A 19,241-nucleotide genomic window follows, 5' to 3' on the forward strand; every position below is an offset into this window, starting at 1 on the left:
AGCCGTTTGGCTGAGGGGGAGCGGGAGGGAGGGAGGGGGAGCGGGAGGGAGGGAGGGGAGCTGCTGCCGCCACAGCCCGTGGGTTCCTGTGGGGAAGAGAAGGGGGCTGCGGCGTGCCCGCTGCCGCCCCTGCCGCTCCCCCTTCCCCGGCACGGCGGGGCCTGAGGCGCCAGGGCGAGATCGTGGGGTGGGCGGGCAACGTGGCCCCTTGCCCGCTGGGCTGCGGGGTTTTGCGGAGCGTAACGGCCATGGACTTCGCTCTGGGTCGCTCGCGGCGCGGACCGGGGCAGCTCTCCGGGCGGATCCTGCTAATGGGAGGGAAAAATTAACTGCTGTGCTGTTCAAAGGTTACGAAACTTTAACTTCTTACAGCTATTCGTTTGTTTTTAATGAAGAAAAATAAACCAAAGCTGCAGCAAAGTAATTTTCCTCTGGCTTTCAGACTTCTGTGTTTAGTAAATAACAGGGAAATACTAATCAAAGTAGAGACAATAGACTTAAAGAGTGATGTCCTCTGGAACTGGATGTAACTGGAAGGGAATCTATTTATTTACAGTTAATTTGCTTCGGTGCGAAAATATTAAATCTGCTAACCAGCCCTCTTCTCAGTACCCTCCTCTGTCACTTACAAGTATAGAGGAAAGCTTTTTTTTGAGGGGGGCATATGACATTAAACTTCATTTCTGTTCTGAATGATCCCTATTGGTTGCTTAATCATATTGCTAGGTTAGACCAACCCTGGGACAACCTAACCTGAGCTTAACTAAATAATTTAAATCATACTGTGAGTGAGTGATCTATTTATTCTTCCATCAAAGTTATTGATAAAATATACATATGATTGTCTAATTTACAGTAAATTCAAGTGTCATGGGAATAAAGAACTTACAAATAGGACATAGTTAGGGCTGGGAGAGTGGATTTTTCTTTCAATCATCAAGTTACTGGAATAAATAAAAGCAAAAATAGAAGAGAAAATATGAGTTCAAATTTTAGAGACTTTAGACTGTTGAGGCAGAATTCAACAAAAAGCACTCTGCAGGAAAAGTTTAACTTTGGGTATGTGCCTGATAGGAAGCTAGCGAGGAGAGGAAAAAGAAAAAAGAAAAAACAAACAAACAAAACCCCAAAAACAAACCCAAAACCATAGGAGATGCTTCTGTTCAATACTGATCATTTCTGATCTCTTCTGTTTGTGGTATGGTTTTGTTTCTTCTTGTTCCTGCGGTAAGGGGTTGGTAGCGCTCTGGTAGTCGGGATCGATGTACGAGAACTGCTGCTACTCTGATAGTCAAAAGGCTTTGTATTCTGATTGTTTCAGCAAATTAGTGTCTTGTTGGAATGCAAATCTAGGTACTGTGTGTTTTCTTTTGTGAATGAGTATCTGTGCTCTTCTAGTTTGAAGAGGCTAACGTCTATTTTTTTTTTCTCTCGGGTTTTCAAAAATAAGCTTTTGATTTCTCCTCTTGCATTTCTTCATCATCGTGGACATCAGTGTTACTTATCCGCATTAAAAAAAAATAAAATCACAATGGTCTGTTTGTCTCTGAAACAACAATTGTATTCCCCTGTTTTGTTCCAACTAAAGAAGAGCCCTAAACCCTGAATGGCGTGTTAGTGTTACCCTAATACGATAATTAGCAAGGATTCATCAGTTTTCGTTATGCATAAATGCAGGTTTGCAGGCTAATCTTAACACTATAGGCTTTTTTTTGTTGATAAATGGAATCTTTATGGATTCCTGCAACTCAACCACAGGGAGAGAACCTCTTGGTTCTGAAAAGTTGCTGCTGTTCTGGTAGTGTATCTGTGAGAAACCTAAGTAATGTTAAATGCTGGATCAGGAGGAAAATAAGTGAGCCATTGAGTAAGGGACTGCAGCTTTAAAAGGTGTGCGAAGAATAGAGGAAGATGGACCCTTTTTGTTAACTAAAACGTGGTTGGTTTGGGGTTTGTGGGTTTTGTTTTGTTTTTTAGGGAGCTGTGCTCTTCAGCAAAGCTGTTGTTTACATTTTTTCTGTAAACGCAGAGTAGTGCCATCGTGAAGCAAATGGTGCGCTCAGTTCCTTACCAGACAAGCATATGCTTAAGTGTTTGCTCAGCTCGAGCGAACTTGATAAAACTGAGGTTAGGCTGGAGGATCTGTGGTGTTTACCCAGCACTAGCAAGAGTGTTTTCCAGCACCTGGAGCTTCCACTGAAGTGTGCAGCATTGGAGAGAGGTGGCAGCCTGAGTTTCCCTAAAGGCTTTGAAATGTGTAAAACACGTGGCCGCTCCTAGATAAGCACGTTTTCAACATGCTGCTTGGTCTGCTTATTGTTATTAAAAACCAAACCCCATTAAACTCAAACCCCTCTGGAGTGATTGGTAATAATTGAGGGAAATGTCTTGAAGATGAAGAATGGGATGCAAGTCTTCTCACTGAGAGCAGTACAGTGAATGAAAACGTTTTAGCGGAAGCCTTGAATTCTCAATGCTGCTTCATATCTGTGTAGCTTTTTAATTACATCTCTCTATGTATATCCATCTCCTTACCATATATACAGTCAGGTAGGAGGAGGAGTTAAGGGGGGTGGCTCAGGTCTGATGGAGAGAGTGTGAAGGAGATAACATGGACATTCACTGCTCTGTGACTTGGGAGGTGCACCACACTGCCCTGCACCAATTTTGGTGGTGTTGCCAGGTAGGTGCTTTTTTTTTTTTTTTTTTTTTTTTTTTTTTTTATAAGACCATCTTCCTAATAGTAATGAAATTGCCATCCACATGGGATGGTAAAGTGCTTGCATCCCCAGCCTGCAATTAAAGATGCTGGTTAGCAGAAGATAACCCAAGGTCACCCAGGAGATAGTTGGCAAACTTGTGGTCTAGACTCTGAGATTGCTTGCTCTGTCTGTGATGCTTATTGCCGCTGCTGTCGTTTCCTAGAGCTAGTCAGATTGGAAAGGGCGAAGGAAAGGATGAAAGCGTTGTGATTTCCTAGTAGTTATCTTGCTTGTGTGACTGTCATTGAAAGTTAAAGACAGAAGAAGTATTTACTTGGTTCATATATTCTGTCTTCATTTTTGTAGTCTCTTTTTTGAAGTGCAGATATTATTCTTGTGTGTGTGTAATGCAAGTGAATAGGTCTACGCAGGTCAAAATGCTTTGTGGGGATGCTGTGCTTCACACTGATCAGCTACCCATTAGTTTTCGTTTGTGTCATTCTGATGTTGCTTGTGATGCTTTTATTGGATCTTTCTTCAGATTGGTCTTTAAAAACTATATAAGCGTTTGTGGAAGGCACATATTTCTAAAAAGTAGCTTTATTGTAGAATTGCTAGGTGTTTAGAATAGGGTCTGCAATGTTAACCATAAGGTTTTCTAACTTTGAAAGGCTTTGCTAATGTAATACATGTGCAGAAAGCTTTATTATCCTTTATTTGAGGAGGAAGATGATGGAGGATGATGAGAGAGTGTCATGAAAACAGTGTTTCATACTACCAATGAGAAACACATCTTACAAAAAAAAAAATTGGAGAGTGAGTTACTGTTTTCTGTTTCTTGTCAGGTGCTAGTAATGTAAAGCCATTGGATGGTGTGAAAATTCTTGATTTAACAAGGTTTGTGTTTTGTTTGTGATTTGGAACAATCTGTCTAGATGTAAATATTCTGATAGGAAAAACTCAGAAAACAATTTTTTTTTTAATACTACAGGGTGCTTGCTGGGCCCTTTGCCACAATGAATTTAGGAGATCTAGGAGCTGAAGTTATCAAAGTAGAAAGACCAGGTAAGATTTTATTTACCTATTTTATATATTATAAGAATGTGGGGTAGTTTGACAAATAGTTATTTATGTATTTAAAGTAATATATGGCTGAGTATGCAAGACTGAAAACTTTTGAAAATATCTGCAAAGACAATATTGTGTTTATTTGATGATGGTATATTTTTGGTGACTATGTGGGTATGGTGTTGTGCTAAGAAATAATTAATTTTGTACCTATCTGTATGGGCTTTTTTGAGCTAGCAGTTTTCAAGTTTTGGGAACAGTTTACATCCTTGTACTATTTCTGATGTGGTACAGAACTAGTTATTAGTAGGTTTGCTTCTACATATGTGATCTGTTTGCTTTAAGTTTAACCTGCTCCAAGTATGTGTGCTTTGATCAGAAGTAGTCTATGTCTGTATTTAGAAAAGAGTGTGAGAAGGCTGAAGTTGTAAGGTGAGGTAACTTTTTCAGGTATTAGTGTACAAAACAGTACTGAGTCATCACTTACTGAAGCACCATATTCCATCACTCATCACTAAATTGATTTTGTTGGAATTGTTTGGACTCTGCTTAGATTTTAAATTGGTCTTGTGAATGCTTAGGTGTATGGTGGTTTTTTTGTAGTGTGGTGTGAAGGTTAAAATAGGGTCTGAAGTGCAATGCTTGACATGCAAAATTTGACACACATACAAATCTGTCTAGTAATTAGTTACATAAGAATTATGGAAAAGGTGTTTTTCCCATTTGAGAATTCAGAATCTTCAGCTTGGTTCCCTCTGAGCCAAAACATCTTAGATAATTTTAGATAGGAATCTTAAATGGCTGTAGACTTTGTGTCACCACAGTGTATAGTGTAATTGTGACTGTGGCTTTGTTGTGTAGAGCTGAGGGTCCTTCACCTTGTTTCTGTATCTATGCTAATGCCATAGCGTTCTGTGTTGCCTCACTAAGGAAAATTTTCACTCGTGAAGTTAACAAGGAGATGAAGTCTAGGATATTGAAATAGATACAGGAATGTGCATGCTTGCTAGCGCTCGGGATGATGGTTATATCTGTATTCAAATTTAGCTTTAATTCTAATTAAAGTAGATTGCCAATCTTAGTTTTAATTCTAATTAAAACAGATTGCCAGTCTTTGTGACATTTAAGAAAGGTTTAAATTTGGAAATTAAACATACATGATACAATGACACCCGTGTCTGCAGCAGCTTTACTGCCATCTTGCTTTTATGTAAGGCAGGAACATTTCTGGAAGGGCTGGAAGTGGGGGATTGCACCAGCTGTAGCAAGTGCTTCTTTTTATTGCTGTTTCTGTGGCCTGCAACATAGGAAGTTGTTGCCGATCAGTGGTATCTTAACGTTGTGTCCATGTGCACTGTGTGACTCAGTGCAGGGCAAGAGCTTCTACCGAATTCTTCTAGATTGCCTAAAATAATGGCATTGTAGCTCTGCTCTAAGTTTAAAAAAAAAAACAAAAAACAAACCAAACAAAAAAACCCAACCAAATAAAAAAACCCAAACCAACAAACCACATCACAACAACCCACAAACAACACCCCGCTCTTCAAAAAAAAAAAAAAAAAAAACAAAATAAAAAAACAACCCTCAAACCAACTCACAAACAAAAACAACCAAAAAACCACAAATACATTGGTGGTGTGTGGCTGCATGTTACTGTTTTAAAGCCTAAAAGTAATCCCAGAGCTAGGAATCACTATGTTCACTTTGCTTAATCACGTTCACTTTTAGGTGGTTTGACATAAATTTCCTAAAATATATATATATTAAACTAATTTTTATCCTGCCTGCTAGATGAAGCTTAGGTGGTTTAAATATGATGTTGCAGGAAAACTTCTTTGTATTTGTTGGGAGTGTGATCTTGGACAACTATGAAAACGTGATGGTATTTCTTTCAGGAGCTGGTGATGATACAAGAGCCTGGGGCCCACCTTTTCTTGGAACAGAAAGTGTTTATTTTCTCAGTGTCAATAGAAATAAAAAGGTAAATGGGGTGCTGTATTGAACATTAGCCTATATTTTCTGTAATTACACCTGAAGACATAACTCGTCTTTGTTTGGTTCTTAACATATTGCATTGGCCTTAAGTTATGATGATTAAATTTCAGGAGAAAAACAGTTATTTTCAACTAAAAGGCTGCAAACCTCTGGTATGATGCTGTGGTCAGCTGAAGCAAATTCGAAAAGCAAGAGTGGTCCTGCCAGTCCTCTGTTGCTGGTGCAAATTGACTGAAAAGGTTTCCTGCTGAAAGTAAGGGTTATTTTATTTGAAGCACCAGTTTTTCCAGGTGCATCAGCTCATCTGACCTGCATCGTCAATTGGCAGCTGGGGCTGGAGGAGAGCAGGCATCATACTACAGTCAGGTTGGCTAAAAGTAGCTTGTGAAACTTCAGGATTAAGATGAAGTTTCATGACATGCCTGAGCTGTTTAATGGCTTGTTGCCTTTGAAACAAATGTTTCTGGTGTCCCCATGTGTACTTGCTTTGCAAACATACAGGAAACAGACTGCAGTGCAGCTCCCAGCTGCACATGTTAGACTTGGTTTGGTGCTTGTCTGATCCCTTGGTGAGACAGCTGAGCTTGCTTTACCAACAGAATTTTTTTTTTTTTTTTTGCAGGAGGAGGTGGGATGTGTGCTAAAATTTACTTACTTGATTTTGCTGTAGTGTGAAGCTTGACTGTTGGTTGTGTTTAGAAGAGGCTGATAATCACCAGAAGGGCTTTCACATAAATTACTGTTGTATCTTTTTTTTTTATCCCCAGAGTATAGCTATCAACATGAAGGATTCAAAAGGAGCAAAGCTAATCAGAGAGGTATGTTTTGATAGCGTGCAGACTGTGCCTATTTTCTATTGTTTTGATCCTCAGTAATAAAGAATAAACTCTGCATTTCAAGTACTAATTTAATATCTGATAGCTAAAAATATCCAAGTGTGCAGCAAACTTGATAAGTTACAGTATATATCCTCTGTATGCTGGGCTTTTGGACTCAACGGTCAGTTGAGGTAATTTCTAACGATTTTCAGATAGAAAATTTACAGGAAAATGTCATCAGAAGCTTCAAATGAAATATTGTGAGGAAAAGGTCTAACAGCCTAGCGCTTTCCTTTTACTGTTGCTGTGTTTATCATGCTGTACTATTTCATTAGAAAGATTCAAGCTGGACTGATCTGATGAAGTCAGTGAGTAGTTTACAAAGAGGAGAAGCTGGATTTCAGTATTTGCAGGTTTTTGAACATTACAGTGTATTCATTACTTCAGTTGCTGTGCATCTTCATCTTTCTGAGGAATACTCTTCCGTAGGTCAAATTTAATATTTGTTTTTTTCAGTATTTGATTTCAGAATGTAAGGATCTTTTAAGGGTGATCTATTTTTCCATAGAAAAAAAATTAATAAAAGCATAATATTTCACCTTCTGTGAAACTTGTGCTTTGTCATGCCTGTTTTATTTATTGAGAAACATAAGATCTGCGACTTGCTAGTGCTGTGTTTTTAGCCCTGCCGTACTAACACATCTAAGAGGGTGATCTGGCTTCTGTTACTGTTTGTTTCAGTATCAGTTCCAATCACTTTTTCACAGTAAGAATGTATGTGTCCTGCAGTAAGTGGAATTTGTCTAGTAGTACTTTTTGTTGGGAATATTGCATGAAATGGAAACAGATTAAATTTTCTGATACTTTTGGCCCTTTTTCTCCCCTGACAGCTACGTAAAAGACACTTCATACGGAAATCTCTGGAGTTTATAACCCAAGGATTCTGCAGTGCCTTCTCTCTTTGCAGAACAGAACCATTTATTTTTGATTTCTTATGAAGTTGTGTGTTTATCTTTTAAAGGTTTTGGAAACACACTGTCATTTGGAATAATTTTGCATAGTATAACACAGATGTGTTTCTGGATAAACTAGTTGCATTCTTAATAAGGGCTATAAAAATTGTTTCTCTTGCATAAGAAGACTAGCTTGTTATTTGACCTTTAAAAATGGTGAAAGAAAAACTACTCTACACTGAATGTCCACTGATTCCAAATGCGTGGGCTGGACCTGTTTGAAGAGTTAAAGAAAGCTGAGCCTATGAATCAGGATGAGCTGGAGAAAAGATGGCTTCAGTGTAAGCTTCTTGTGTGACTGCCACTATTTGTGGTTAGAAAGTTCCACTTTTCCTATCTTGATATTTGTGCAGGAAGATTACTGCTTGATTCTGGTTGTAATTGTATAACTTTGTATCTGTAATATGGAGAACATTTTTGTTTTGTGGAGTTGAATGGCTGGTGACTTAAGAATATGCAATATAACCTTTGTGCTTGAGGCTCAGGTGCCTGGCTGAGTTCAAATCCCACATAATTTTTGAATCAAAGCAGCAACTCTCTTCTCCCTCATTTGCCATGCAAGAGCAGCATCCTCTGTCAGCTCAGTGCTGCATTTTCCACGCTTTTTCTGCTGGTAAGATCTCTTGTACCAGTGTAATGTAAAGCTATCATCATGCTGAAGATAGGATAACTGGCAGTACTTAGAGCTGCAGACAAATGATTCCTGCCAGCAGCAATATTAATTTTTCTGTTAGCTTGATGTCACTGAAATAGTCAAACATGTATGAGAATTACTTCCCAAGATGTGAAGTTATAGAACTTCCAGTGGGAGAACTAACTCTATTAAATATTTACCACACTAGCTGTGGAATGGAGATCTCCTGTGACTAAGTACTCACTTATAGTGTCTGTCCTTTACTAAACTTGCTTTCATAACCACTACAGCTTTCTGTTCCTTAAAGCAACGGCATCCTTACCTGTGATATAGCAACATTGTGGACTGAAGTGATGAGGCATTATTGAAATGTGACTCTACTCATGGAGTTGTTCAGCATTCTGCTTGATTTAGAGCAATAGTTTTCAGAAGTATTTGGTGCAGAGGTCTTGACATTCCGTTATTGTGTCTCAAATGGAACCAGAATGTAACTTCTTCTGTTTGGAGTTATGTCAAAAAGAGTATGTGAAGGGAAGTTATCTGTAGCAGGCTTTTGTTTTCAATTGTCTCCTGGTAACACCAGGACAGATGTGTATAGAATTGAGCATTGTTCAGCAATGTATTTGTTACTATGACAAGTAGTGTTCGTGTCTATAAAATAGCTGATGGCAAGAAGAAAGTCAAGTTTTAAACACTGGTTACTCATACATAAATGTGAATTGTGTCCTGAGCCTAAGCCCTATAAAGAAAAGTAATAAGGTTGTAATTTTTTAACTAAGAAGAATATCATGATTAGAATAAATTTTGTTTCCCCTTCCTGTAAATTCTGTATAGGTAGAAGAGGGCAAATCTCAGAATCCGTGATCATCTTGAAAACAAAGGGATAAAGGGTCTTCAGGTACATGACAGAAGCACAGCCTTGATAATTCAGTCAGTAGGATCAAGTGACCTGAACAAATCTGTTAATCAGGAGTCCTGACTGCTTTTCTTCCTTTGGCACAGCACTACAAAATGCTTGTGCAAGGGTGTACTCCTTCATAATTACACAATTATATGATTCTCACTAAATTATTCCTCAGTTTTCTTTGTTGCCTTTTTTTTTTTTTAATTCTGTGTCACTTGTAGCCCTGTCTTCCTTCCTAATGCTTTTGTCTCACTGTTAACTGCCTTCCAAATATTCGTATGTCTTCCTTAAGGAGAGTAATTTTTTTCTCTCCAGTGATAGTATGTGCACCAGTCCTATGCTCTGACATCCTTTTGCTGTACTATGTCTCAGTATTTCTTTAGAGCATTATTCAGCAGTTATTGTCAGAAGCTCATTTTAAGAACCTTGAGGATAGCTTTTTCCTGAGTATTTAGCATTAACTAATTAACTTTTCTATTTATTCATGAAGAACTTGGGAGAATTCAATTGACTGGGAGTTGATGGCACTCCTTCCCTTCCATTACCTTTACCTGATAGGTGCTTTTTATGTTACAGTACTGTATGTACTCGTGGCTTTCTTCCTCAGTGGCCTGTCGGAGATGATAGTTCTTCAGTATGAGATGGACAACAACTCTCAAACCATTTTAGCCCACTGTAAATTGAATAGATTATAAAATCCCAGTGAAAGCAATACACAAGTTGTAACTGATTTTGTCTCTTGAATGAATTAAGCTAAGGCTGTAGTATTGCCACTTTAAAAAGTATTTATAGATGAACTGTGAAGAATTTAAAGAGAAAATAAAAACCCCTTAATTTTAGTTTTCATAAAGGCATGCTATTAGAGAACAAATAGCTTGCCCCTGTTGTGTTCCCCTCACCTTACTTTGGTGGCTTGTTGTGCTGTCCTGCACAGAGGATTGGGACACTTGTAGATCTGCTTGAGCTACTTCTGTTTTTACTAGCAAATACTTTAGCTATGTGGAGACTTGGATCTTGAGAACCTTCTTGTGACAAATGCCTATTTTTTAATAACTTCCATGAAGTTATGTTCTGTTCACTTCTGTGGAACCATGAATTAACAGACCAGCTAGCTGACCACATTGAAACCCAGCAATGCTTATTAAGAATCCGGAGGCTGTTTCTCATCTTACTATGGTCCTACAGGTTCTTGACATAGTAATTGTAAAAATACTTACTTTAAAATGCACCTTTACAGTGTGCTGAACTTAGTTTCTGTAAATGTTATTAATGTCTCTTCCATGCATCCAAGTTGTAGGCTGCCTTGTCTGAATAAGAATCAATTTCTATCTTTCCTGTTAAATACTTGCTGGCTTGGCGGCTTCTTTGACTTTACATTCAGCTGAACAGCCTATGTGCTAGAACAAAAATGCTTGATTGCTGTTATGATGACACTAGTTTATAGAAGCTGGTCTAATATACTGTATATATTAGTCAGCGACATGGTCGTTTCAGAGAATGTGACTCTCTGATCAGCTGCAAATAGAATTGAGAAACTAAATGTTTTAGGTTGTGCTTAAAAATGTGTGCACAAATGTGTCTACCTGTCAGGGAATAGTTTCTTAAATTCCTTGGGGGGGTGGGAGGGGGGGGGGGGGCGGGAAATAAAAAACAACCAAGCAAAAAAAGACAACTCCCCCAAGGCATTAATCTTTCTTTTAACATGTAATTTGCTTGCTTCAGGAGTTCTTAAATAGTATGAGTTTTATTGAAACATGTATATATAATTATAACTTTTATAAGAAAAAAAGTAATTAAAGCCCATAAAGGTTTTATGTTAATCTTTAACTTCAGTAGATTTTTGGACTAGGTCATTCATTTAGATGTGATGGAGAAAGTCACATTGCAGAGCTTGACAGCACTATTCTAATTGAGGTGACTTTAAGATGTTCGTTTTAACCCAATAACATTTTTGGGCTCCTTATTCCGCTTTACATACAAGAAGTGCTATTCGTAGCCTCTGTTACAGTAACTGTAATCAATGATTTTAAAATGAAAAACAATTTATAAAATTATTTCTAAGGTAGAGAAAGCATGAAAGATAAAGATGTGTCCTTTCTCCTCCCTTTTTCTCAAGCTAAGTGCAGGTGTAAAGGTGATGATTGTTCCGTAAAATGTTGTCAAGTCTTGGGAAATCAATGTGGTACTGATAATACAATTATATTATAGTTTTGTCTAGTTGCTTTAGGATTTTAAAAGTTTTCTTTCTAGATATGTAGTGTCTCTAATATGTAGTTTGCAGAGATGCACAGTCTAACAGGTCAAAAAAAAAATCTCACTAGATTTGTACGTTTTCTTTTGTCAGAAAGACTGGAGCCATTTTGATTAGTAAGATTTTTAAATTAAGTTACATGAGGAATCGATTGAACTTCCGGAAGCTCATTAACGAATCTTACTCATCCTTTTCTTTTCTAAAGCTTGCAGCAGTGTCTGATGTTTTTGTGGAAAACTACGTCCCTGGGAAACTGGCTGAAATGGGTCTAGGTTACGAAGACATTAAAAAGATTGCTCCTCACATAGTGTACTGCTCAATAACAGGTATTTTAATCTCAATTTCTTATGTTCATTATATCCTTTATTCCAGTCAACTTGTTATAAAAGTCACGTGGTTATGTAGAAGTGTATTATTTTGATGTTAGTTAAGATAAATTAAAAGACTAAGGTTTGTCTGTTCAGTTCAAAAACAAGTGTAGAGAAATTGTGAGGCAGCGACCATGTCAACAATAGCTTGTGAGTTGTTCAACAGTGGCATTACTATGCCAGGCTGGCATGTTCCTATGGAGTTCAAAGGAGCCAGGATTGGCTGAGCTCCTTGGATTTTTGCTTTCAACTAGGAGAAAACTCAGTTTTCCAGCTGCCCCCCACCCCCCAGCAGTTTTACTGTATCAGTTTACATATTGCAGATTTCCAGTCTGGTAATCTCGGTGTTCTTTACTGCCCTGAAGCATCTCTCTCTTCAGAATTGTGCAGTTGTATGTTCATGGAATTTTTACCTTATTTTGCTACAGTCTATTGCCTGGTAAGTGAAATGGTAGAAGAGTTGTAGGTACCTTGTAAATGCTGGGAAGAATGAAAAGACAGTAGACATATGAACATCAGGAACTGCATATGTGTAAAAATAATCTTAAGTCTGAAAAATCTCTTAACAACAAAACCAACCAAAAAACACCCCCCAAAAACCTTGATCAAGCACTAAAATCAGAGGATCTGTGCATGTGAAGTCTACTGTTTAATTTTAAATTAAATTAATTTAAAAGACAGAAGTTAAACATTTTCAGACTGGTTTAAAATCTTAGTTACAAACCTGTTATGCCTCTAAATTTCTGAAGAATAAATGGCTTTGGCTTTTTAGTTACTGAGTATTGATGTCATTTAATAGGAACCAAATAGCTTTTTAGTGTGTGATGTATTTCTCATGTTTGTGTGGCAAATGTCTGAAGGAGACAAGAGCAGAAAGCCAACTATATTCAAGGCTTGCGGAGAATCTCTTTATTAAAATACATTTTTAGGTTGGTCGGTGGCTAATTACCACAATGTTTTTTTACATTTGCTTGTGCATATACTCTCACAACTGGAAATTGTCAAGTGGGTTTTGAATTTTTTTTTTATTTAGTTGCTGTACCCATAATTGGTGAAAAAAAAATTGTAGCTTGGATAGAATTTTTATTCTATGTGAGGTAGCTTTGGCCTTTGATTTAGTAAATCTGGTTTTCCATTCATACTACATGTCAGCTTTCGGGTGCTTTTGTATTTTACTGATAATAGACAAAAGTCTTACTTGAAGTGAGTGCCTAAGAAAAGATAAAATTTAATTTCACAGAATCATAGAATTGTTTAGGTGCGAAGGATCTCCTCAGACCGTGTAGTCTACCCCTGCTACTCAAGCAGGGTCAGCTACAGTAGGTTTCCAGGACTGTGTCCAGCTGAGTTTTGAGCATGTCCACAGCTGGTCTGGACAACCTACTCCAGTGTCTGATTACCCTCATAGTAGAAAAGTTTTCCCATGTTCAGGAAAATTTGCCCGTCGCCTCTTGTTCTGTCAGTGAGCACTACTGAGAAGCATCTGGCTTCATTTTGCTTACTCCCTCACAGCGGGTATTTATATACATTGTGACCTAGGACGCCTGAGGTAAATACTGTGGTAAATACTGAGGCATTAAATAACTCTGCTTTCTTCATGTCCTTTGTCACCCGTTTCCCTGCCCCATTCAGCAGCAGGCCCACATCTTCCCTATTTGTCTTTCTGCTGCTGATTTGCTTGCAAAATCCTTTCTTGTGGCTCTTCATGTCTTTTGCCAAGTTCAACTCTAGGTCAACATTGACTTTCCTAACCATATACTTGCACGATCAAATGGCAGCTCTATAGTCCTTCTAGGTCACTTGCCTCTGCTTCCACCTCTTGCGTATTTTCATCTTGCTATCAAAACAAGTTGGACAAAAATCATACAATTTTGCTGTTGAGAGCTCTGTGTGTAATACATACATAAAACATAACAATTATGTTACAGGTAATGGAAAATACATGAACATTAAAAATACATAAAATACATAACTAAAGATTTTTTTTTTAATTCATGTGCTATGATTTTTTTTAGGTTGAAGGTGTTTGGGAGGTAAGAGCTAAGTGATATTTGTTAGGCCATAAAACCCATAAACAACTTGAGATCTTAAGTTATGGTTGGTGAAGTCTTGAACATCTAACAGGTCATAAAGAACACCTATTTAAGGACAATGATGCATCTTCTAGGAATAAAAAAATAAAATCTCTGTACTCTTAAAAAAATAAAAAAGCCAGATCAGAGATCAATTAAGTAAAGGTAGGAAACAGCAAAGCCTCAATCTAAGCGTGTTGAAAGAAGAAGCCAACTAGGACTAAATGTATACCTGTGGCCTGATTCTAGATATTGCAGTTCAAAAGCATTTTGTGCTGAGGTTTACTCTACTACATTCAAATATACTGTTGTCTTTTTTTTTTTTTTAAGAGACTAAGAAGAGGTTTGATGTAGTAATGTTTACTTGTAAAAAAAAAAAAAATCCAAAATCAGTGAGAAGGAGATCAAGCTGTTAAAATACTTGCTGATAAAAAAATTGCTTAGATTAGCAGCTCATATTAAAACATGAATGCCTAGGAATAGAGACCAAGAGAACTTTTAATTTGTTTTTCCGTTATAAAGAACTCTAGACAAACAGCAAAGGAGGCTGGTAAAAGCATTAAAACGTATTTATGGCAGCTAAGTTACATACACTACTATTTATTATGGGGAAGATTATGGAGTTCCCATACTTGAGCCATTTTCTGCAAGGGATCAATTTGAGAAACTTTGTTAATCTGAATATCTGATATAAAAGACTTTTAGAACAAATTGATAAATTAATATTTATAAATCCCCTGTAGCAGTATATCTGAACAAGGTGAACTTTTGGTCTGATCTCGTGTTGTTATTAAGATATGTCATAACTTTGCTAGTGAAAACACACACCCAAGAAGGTAACTGAACATGTCAAGCAGTTAATGTAAACACGGGAATTAGCTTACTTTCATTTTTTGAAGCAAACAATGGGCCTAATTGGCAATCTTTTTCTTTTTCAAGGCACCTCTCACCCATGTTGCTTGCTACTCATGGTGCTGAAGTGCTTTTCTTTTTCTTCTGGGTTCTCAAATGTGGAGCCCTATTTAATAAAAATATTGGGACTTTTGGCACAGAAATTTGTCTGTAAGCAGTGTCTTGGATGTTTCAATGTTAGACATTGCAATGTTTGACCCAAAAACCGCATTTGTGTAAGTTGAGGCATCAGAGTTGGGTGACTGGTTTTGTGAGAGATTGGTGCAGAAAGCAGGTAACTGCCTTCTGAAAGACTGTCAAGAAGTGTTCTGTTCCTCCGACTCACATCTAGAGGTATGCTTGTGACCATGTAAGAGGATAAGGATTGGTACTGGTACGGAATTAGCTGAGACACACTGAATCTAGTAGGTTCCTGAGAGCTTAGATGTAATATTTCAGATAGGAGACTGAGAACACCGCTAAGGTGTTTTTGTAATGCCATAGAAAGTTGTGTATATAAAATGCCTAGCTAGGGATATGGAAAATATGAGTTAAAGAAGACCCAAAGAGAATTCACATTTTTCAGATGTAAGAGATGTACTGGCCTAGAATGTTGAATTAAATGGACTAGCTGTCTTCCCAGATGTTGAAAATTGTTGAGACAAATTATCTTGGTTACAGCAATCTCTTTTACATTTAAACAGTGGGATTTCATCCATCATTTGTCATCTCACAGGCTGTATGAGAGATAATAGAAATACGTTACTTCTCAAGCCCTTTCTGGTTTGTGAGTCCTGTGAAGGATAATGGATACACAATACAACATGAATTATGTTCTGAGGCCTTTGAAGAGCGGATTGGAATGGTTTATGCTGTTTAACTCAGCCAATTTTGAATATGCTTTTCTAAGGATGTATTTTATGTATCATAACTGTAGTTAACAGAGAAATCTGTGTTGATCATTGTTAATGACTGTTATGAACTGTATTACGTTTTAGATGTGAAAATATGTAGACACAGACTTTTTTTGGCGTAACATTTTATAATCAATAAGTAACCAGGAAATAAACATGTCCATTATGTCAGAATCAGAGTTTTTGCAACTCTTGGGTTTTTTTTTGTGGTTTTTTTTTTTTTTTTTTTTCCGTGTTAGTCAGTATACATGCTGATTAATTTAATACATTACAAATAATTACTGGACACTACTTCCTTTATCCATCTAGTCAACTCATTAATGAGACTGGATATAATCTGGAATGTTTTTGATTCTTATTTTTGGAACCATATTACCTTTCAAGTTTAAACTTCATAGGTATGGAATGCATTGGATAAACAAGTAATTTGAAGAAATCAATTTCACCCTACAGCATAACTTGTATAGCAGCTGTGATTGTAGCCGGTTTGTAGAATTCCTATGCACAAAGATCACCCAGCATATGATATTTAAAAGCACAACAGTATTTATTGCTCTATTATAGCCTTGCATAAGCAGTTACCAGCATAAGCAGTTACAGTTCCTAGCATAAGCAGTTACCAGCTTATTGTTTTCCCTTTATGAGAGTCTTACCACCCCGACTAAGCCAGAGACGCCACCGAGCAGGAGGATGATGGTCAGCGGGGTCAGAGCAGAGAAGGGAGGTAGCTGCAGCACCCTGAGGGCGTCCCCTGTTGTTTGTAGAGTGAGCTCCGGGTCCTTTCTCTCTCTCTCTGCTCTGAGCCGCCTCTGTTTATACCCTCAGCAGATTCAGTGGAAGAGTACTGACCAGGCGTTGATGCATGCGTGGCCAGCACATGCAGCAAGGCCTGCCAAGTGCGTGCCCTGCTGGCCAACAGCGGTTCCTGGATAGCAGCAACATCCTGCTCAATAACAACCCTCCTAGCTCCCCTCTCCGAGATAACAACCCTCCTAACTCCCCTCTCCAGGGTCGCGTTCTCACAGCTGTGTGCAGCTTGTAATTTCCCACAGTGGCCCTACATGGACCATCGCTGAGATCCCTCACACAGTGATCAAGATGTTTCTTGGCTTTTTTGTCTGATTAAGTTATTGAATGCAAGTATAAATAAATCAGTTTGCATGTTAAAACTTTAGGGGCCGTCCAAAAATATGGAAAGTAATTTTCTGACTCTAGACTGTACTGTATCCTTCCTTTGTACTACTCCAAAGAGAATGTGCGCAAGTAGTTGTAATCTTATTTTTATCGTGGTTACACTTTGGAGGAGTGATACTTTCACTTTTTAAAGACTGCTATTTGTGACAAGATTTGTGTGAAAATATGGATTTTGCATTTGTCTTCAGACCCGAGAGCCTCTAATTGATAGTCAGCACTAAGTGATAGTCTTTTCTTCTTAAGGACTCATCTTCTAGAACACTTTTATCTCCCAGTCGCTGGCTGGTTCAGGACTCGCTGGCTGCATTTTGCATTTGCGGTTACAGTGACAGTAGCCATTACCTGGCTACAGATCAGGTTATTTGCCAGATCCTTGAAGTGGTTCAGATGCTGAATGAGTGACTCCTTATGATACTGTTATTATGTGTCCTGTTACATAGGATTTTCTGTTTCGTACTGCTTGATGTTGTGAGCTGGATGGGGCTGGTCTGTTAATTGGAGTATATGGCATTGGTCATGTGGTCATGAAAGGCTCATATGTGCCATCTGTAATATAACACCACCTGTATGTATTCCATTAAACATATTTCTCCTTCTGGGTGGCAGATAAAATATCATAGAGATATCACTAGCTTACTCTTCATTTTATTATTTCCTTTAGGCCCCCTGCTTTAAGTTGCAGTATCACCAAGAAATGTAGTCTAATCAATCTCAATGTACTGTATGGTTCCTCCTAGCCTCCCGTTCTCCTCACTTCTGGTGGCCTACAAATGAGTATTTCTGTTCTGCTCAGCCTCCCACCTACATGATGCCTTTATACCCTCTTCTTGGTCTTTTTGTCAGATCTATTTCCCTTCCTTCTTGGTCTGTGCCATTCCCCTGCCCTTTCCTAGCCATGACTGCCCAGCTCAAATGGTTCAGACTTCCCCCCTCCAGTTCAGTTCCTCACCAAACATCAGTTTCCCTTACCTCTTTTGGCTTCAGGCTCACATTTTCCTACCAACTTCCTTTTCCAGCTAACTGTGTTCTCCAGTCCTTCACAACCTTCATTCTAACTTGTGGTGGTTTTCTTTTTTTGTTTGTTTGGGTTTTTTTTCTGTTTCTCATTTTCTACATTGCAGTGCTAGTAAGAATCAAGCAGAGGGGATACCCTTTCTATGCTTGCTTTGTGTGTGCTGTTCTCATGCACAGTAAGTGTGAGCAGTAAATACAAATGAAAACTGGGCTAGAGCATGCTAAGTTGGGCTATGAGAACAGTGTACATACATTTGTCAGAATAAACTGCTGGGATGTGTGATATGATGGAACATGCTCTTAATGGACTGAATCTTTGGAGATATTAGCCATGAAGCACTAACAAATATTTCCTTGAAGCATGTACATTTCCCAGCCCCCATGATACCTTAAAGCTGGATTTAAGGATTTTCTAATGGAAGTAAAAAATAACAGCATTAATAAAAAAGCATAGCCATGATGAAAAGGTCTCCCATTCTTTCAGGTCTTCATTCTAAGAAACAAATTATTGTGATTTTAAGCAAACAGCTCTAAGCTGTTTTTTTTTTTTTTCCTAATGTAGCAAAACAAACGTGCTTTCCTCTCTGCTTGGTTTTGTGCTTAAGAACAGCAGAAACAGTCTTTGAGAAATTCTGAAAACATTCAAAAATCTCATACAGCTTAAAGATCAAGATTGGACTCTGTTACATAAAATGCTTTGGTTTTTGTTGGTTTTTTTTTTTTTTAATGGAACGTACATGGAGGTAACTTGTTCAACTGAGTAGGCACATATTGCAGCGGAATGTAAAATCTGGAAGACATGCTCCTTAGAAGTCAGAAGATATGCTACTTTGTAACTTATCCAGAATTGAGCAGTTTTTCTTAAATACAGGAATAGTGTTTATATTAAATTGCTTCTTTCTAAATTTTGGACTGTTGCAAATTGTTTGTGATAGTAAAATGAAGTACAGTGTAACTTTTCAGAAAGTCCAGGGTCATACGTAGGTGAAGGGTTTAGGCATTTGTGGCATTTTGGAAGCTTGGATTATCAAACTGAGTTTCTTAGCCAGACAGCTCTGAATGTATCCAGCCCTGCAGTGGCTGTTGCAGGGTTCTTAGGATTTCTGGGACGCTTCCCAATGTTCCTGCTGCTTTGAGTGCTCTTAAGCTCCAAATTGTCTGTTCTCACTCACAAGTTGGCTTTGCTGATGAGAGTCATCTTAGAACTAGTTTAAATATATTTTGACAGTTCTGTGGTTGAGAGTGGTTTAAGTTTTTGAAAATTGGCTGGTTAAGTAAATCATGTACAGGTCACAAGGGAGTGACCATTTATTTGTTGTTATCTATATGGTCTGTATAGGACTTCAAATAATCAAGTCAGTTTATTTCTGAACAGGAGGGGGCACTGTTTAAAAGGACAACAT

At 38.0% G+C, this 19,241-nt stretch overlaps 1 protein-coding gene across 3 annotated transcripts in view; it reads left to right on the forward strand.

Moving 5' to 3' along the window:
• Window positions 1-19,241, forward strand: part of SUGCT (succinyl-CoA:glutarate-CoA transferase) — a 336,504-nt gene that overhangs the window by 356 nt on the left and 316,907 nt on the right. For 2 of the 3 annotated variants that reach the window (XR_015257778.1, XM_086741707.1), the window contains exons 2-6: window positions 3,548-3,599; window positions 3,694-3,767; window positions 5,666-5,751; window positions 6,533-6,583; window positions 11,591-11,711. Coding sequence is in view for 2 of the 3 variants with exons in the window: in XM_086741707.1 (XP_086597833.1) it covers window positions 3,548-3,599; window positions 3,694-3,767; window positions 5,666-5,751; window positions 6,533-6,583; window positions 11,591-11,711 (384 nt within the window). In the remaining variant the exon portion in view is untranslated. The remainder of the gene's footprint in view (window positions 1-3,547; window positions 3,600-3,693; window positions 3,768-5,665; window positions 5,752-6,532; window positions 6,584-11,590; window positions 11,712-19,241) is intronic. The other variant, XM_086741709.1, reaches the window with a different exon arrangement.

This window comes from Chlamydotis macqueenii, chromosome 2 (genome assembly GCF_036417535.1).
Source record: "Chlamydotis macqueenii isolate bChlMac1 chromosome 2, bChlMac1.mat, whole genome shotgun sequence".
Taxonomy (NCBI): domain Eukaryota; kingdom Metazoa; phylum Chordata; class Aves; order Otidiformes; family Otididae; genus Chlamydotis; species Chlamydotis macqueenii.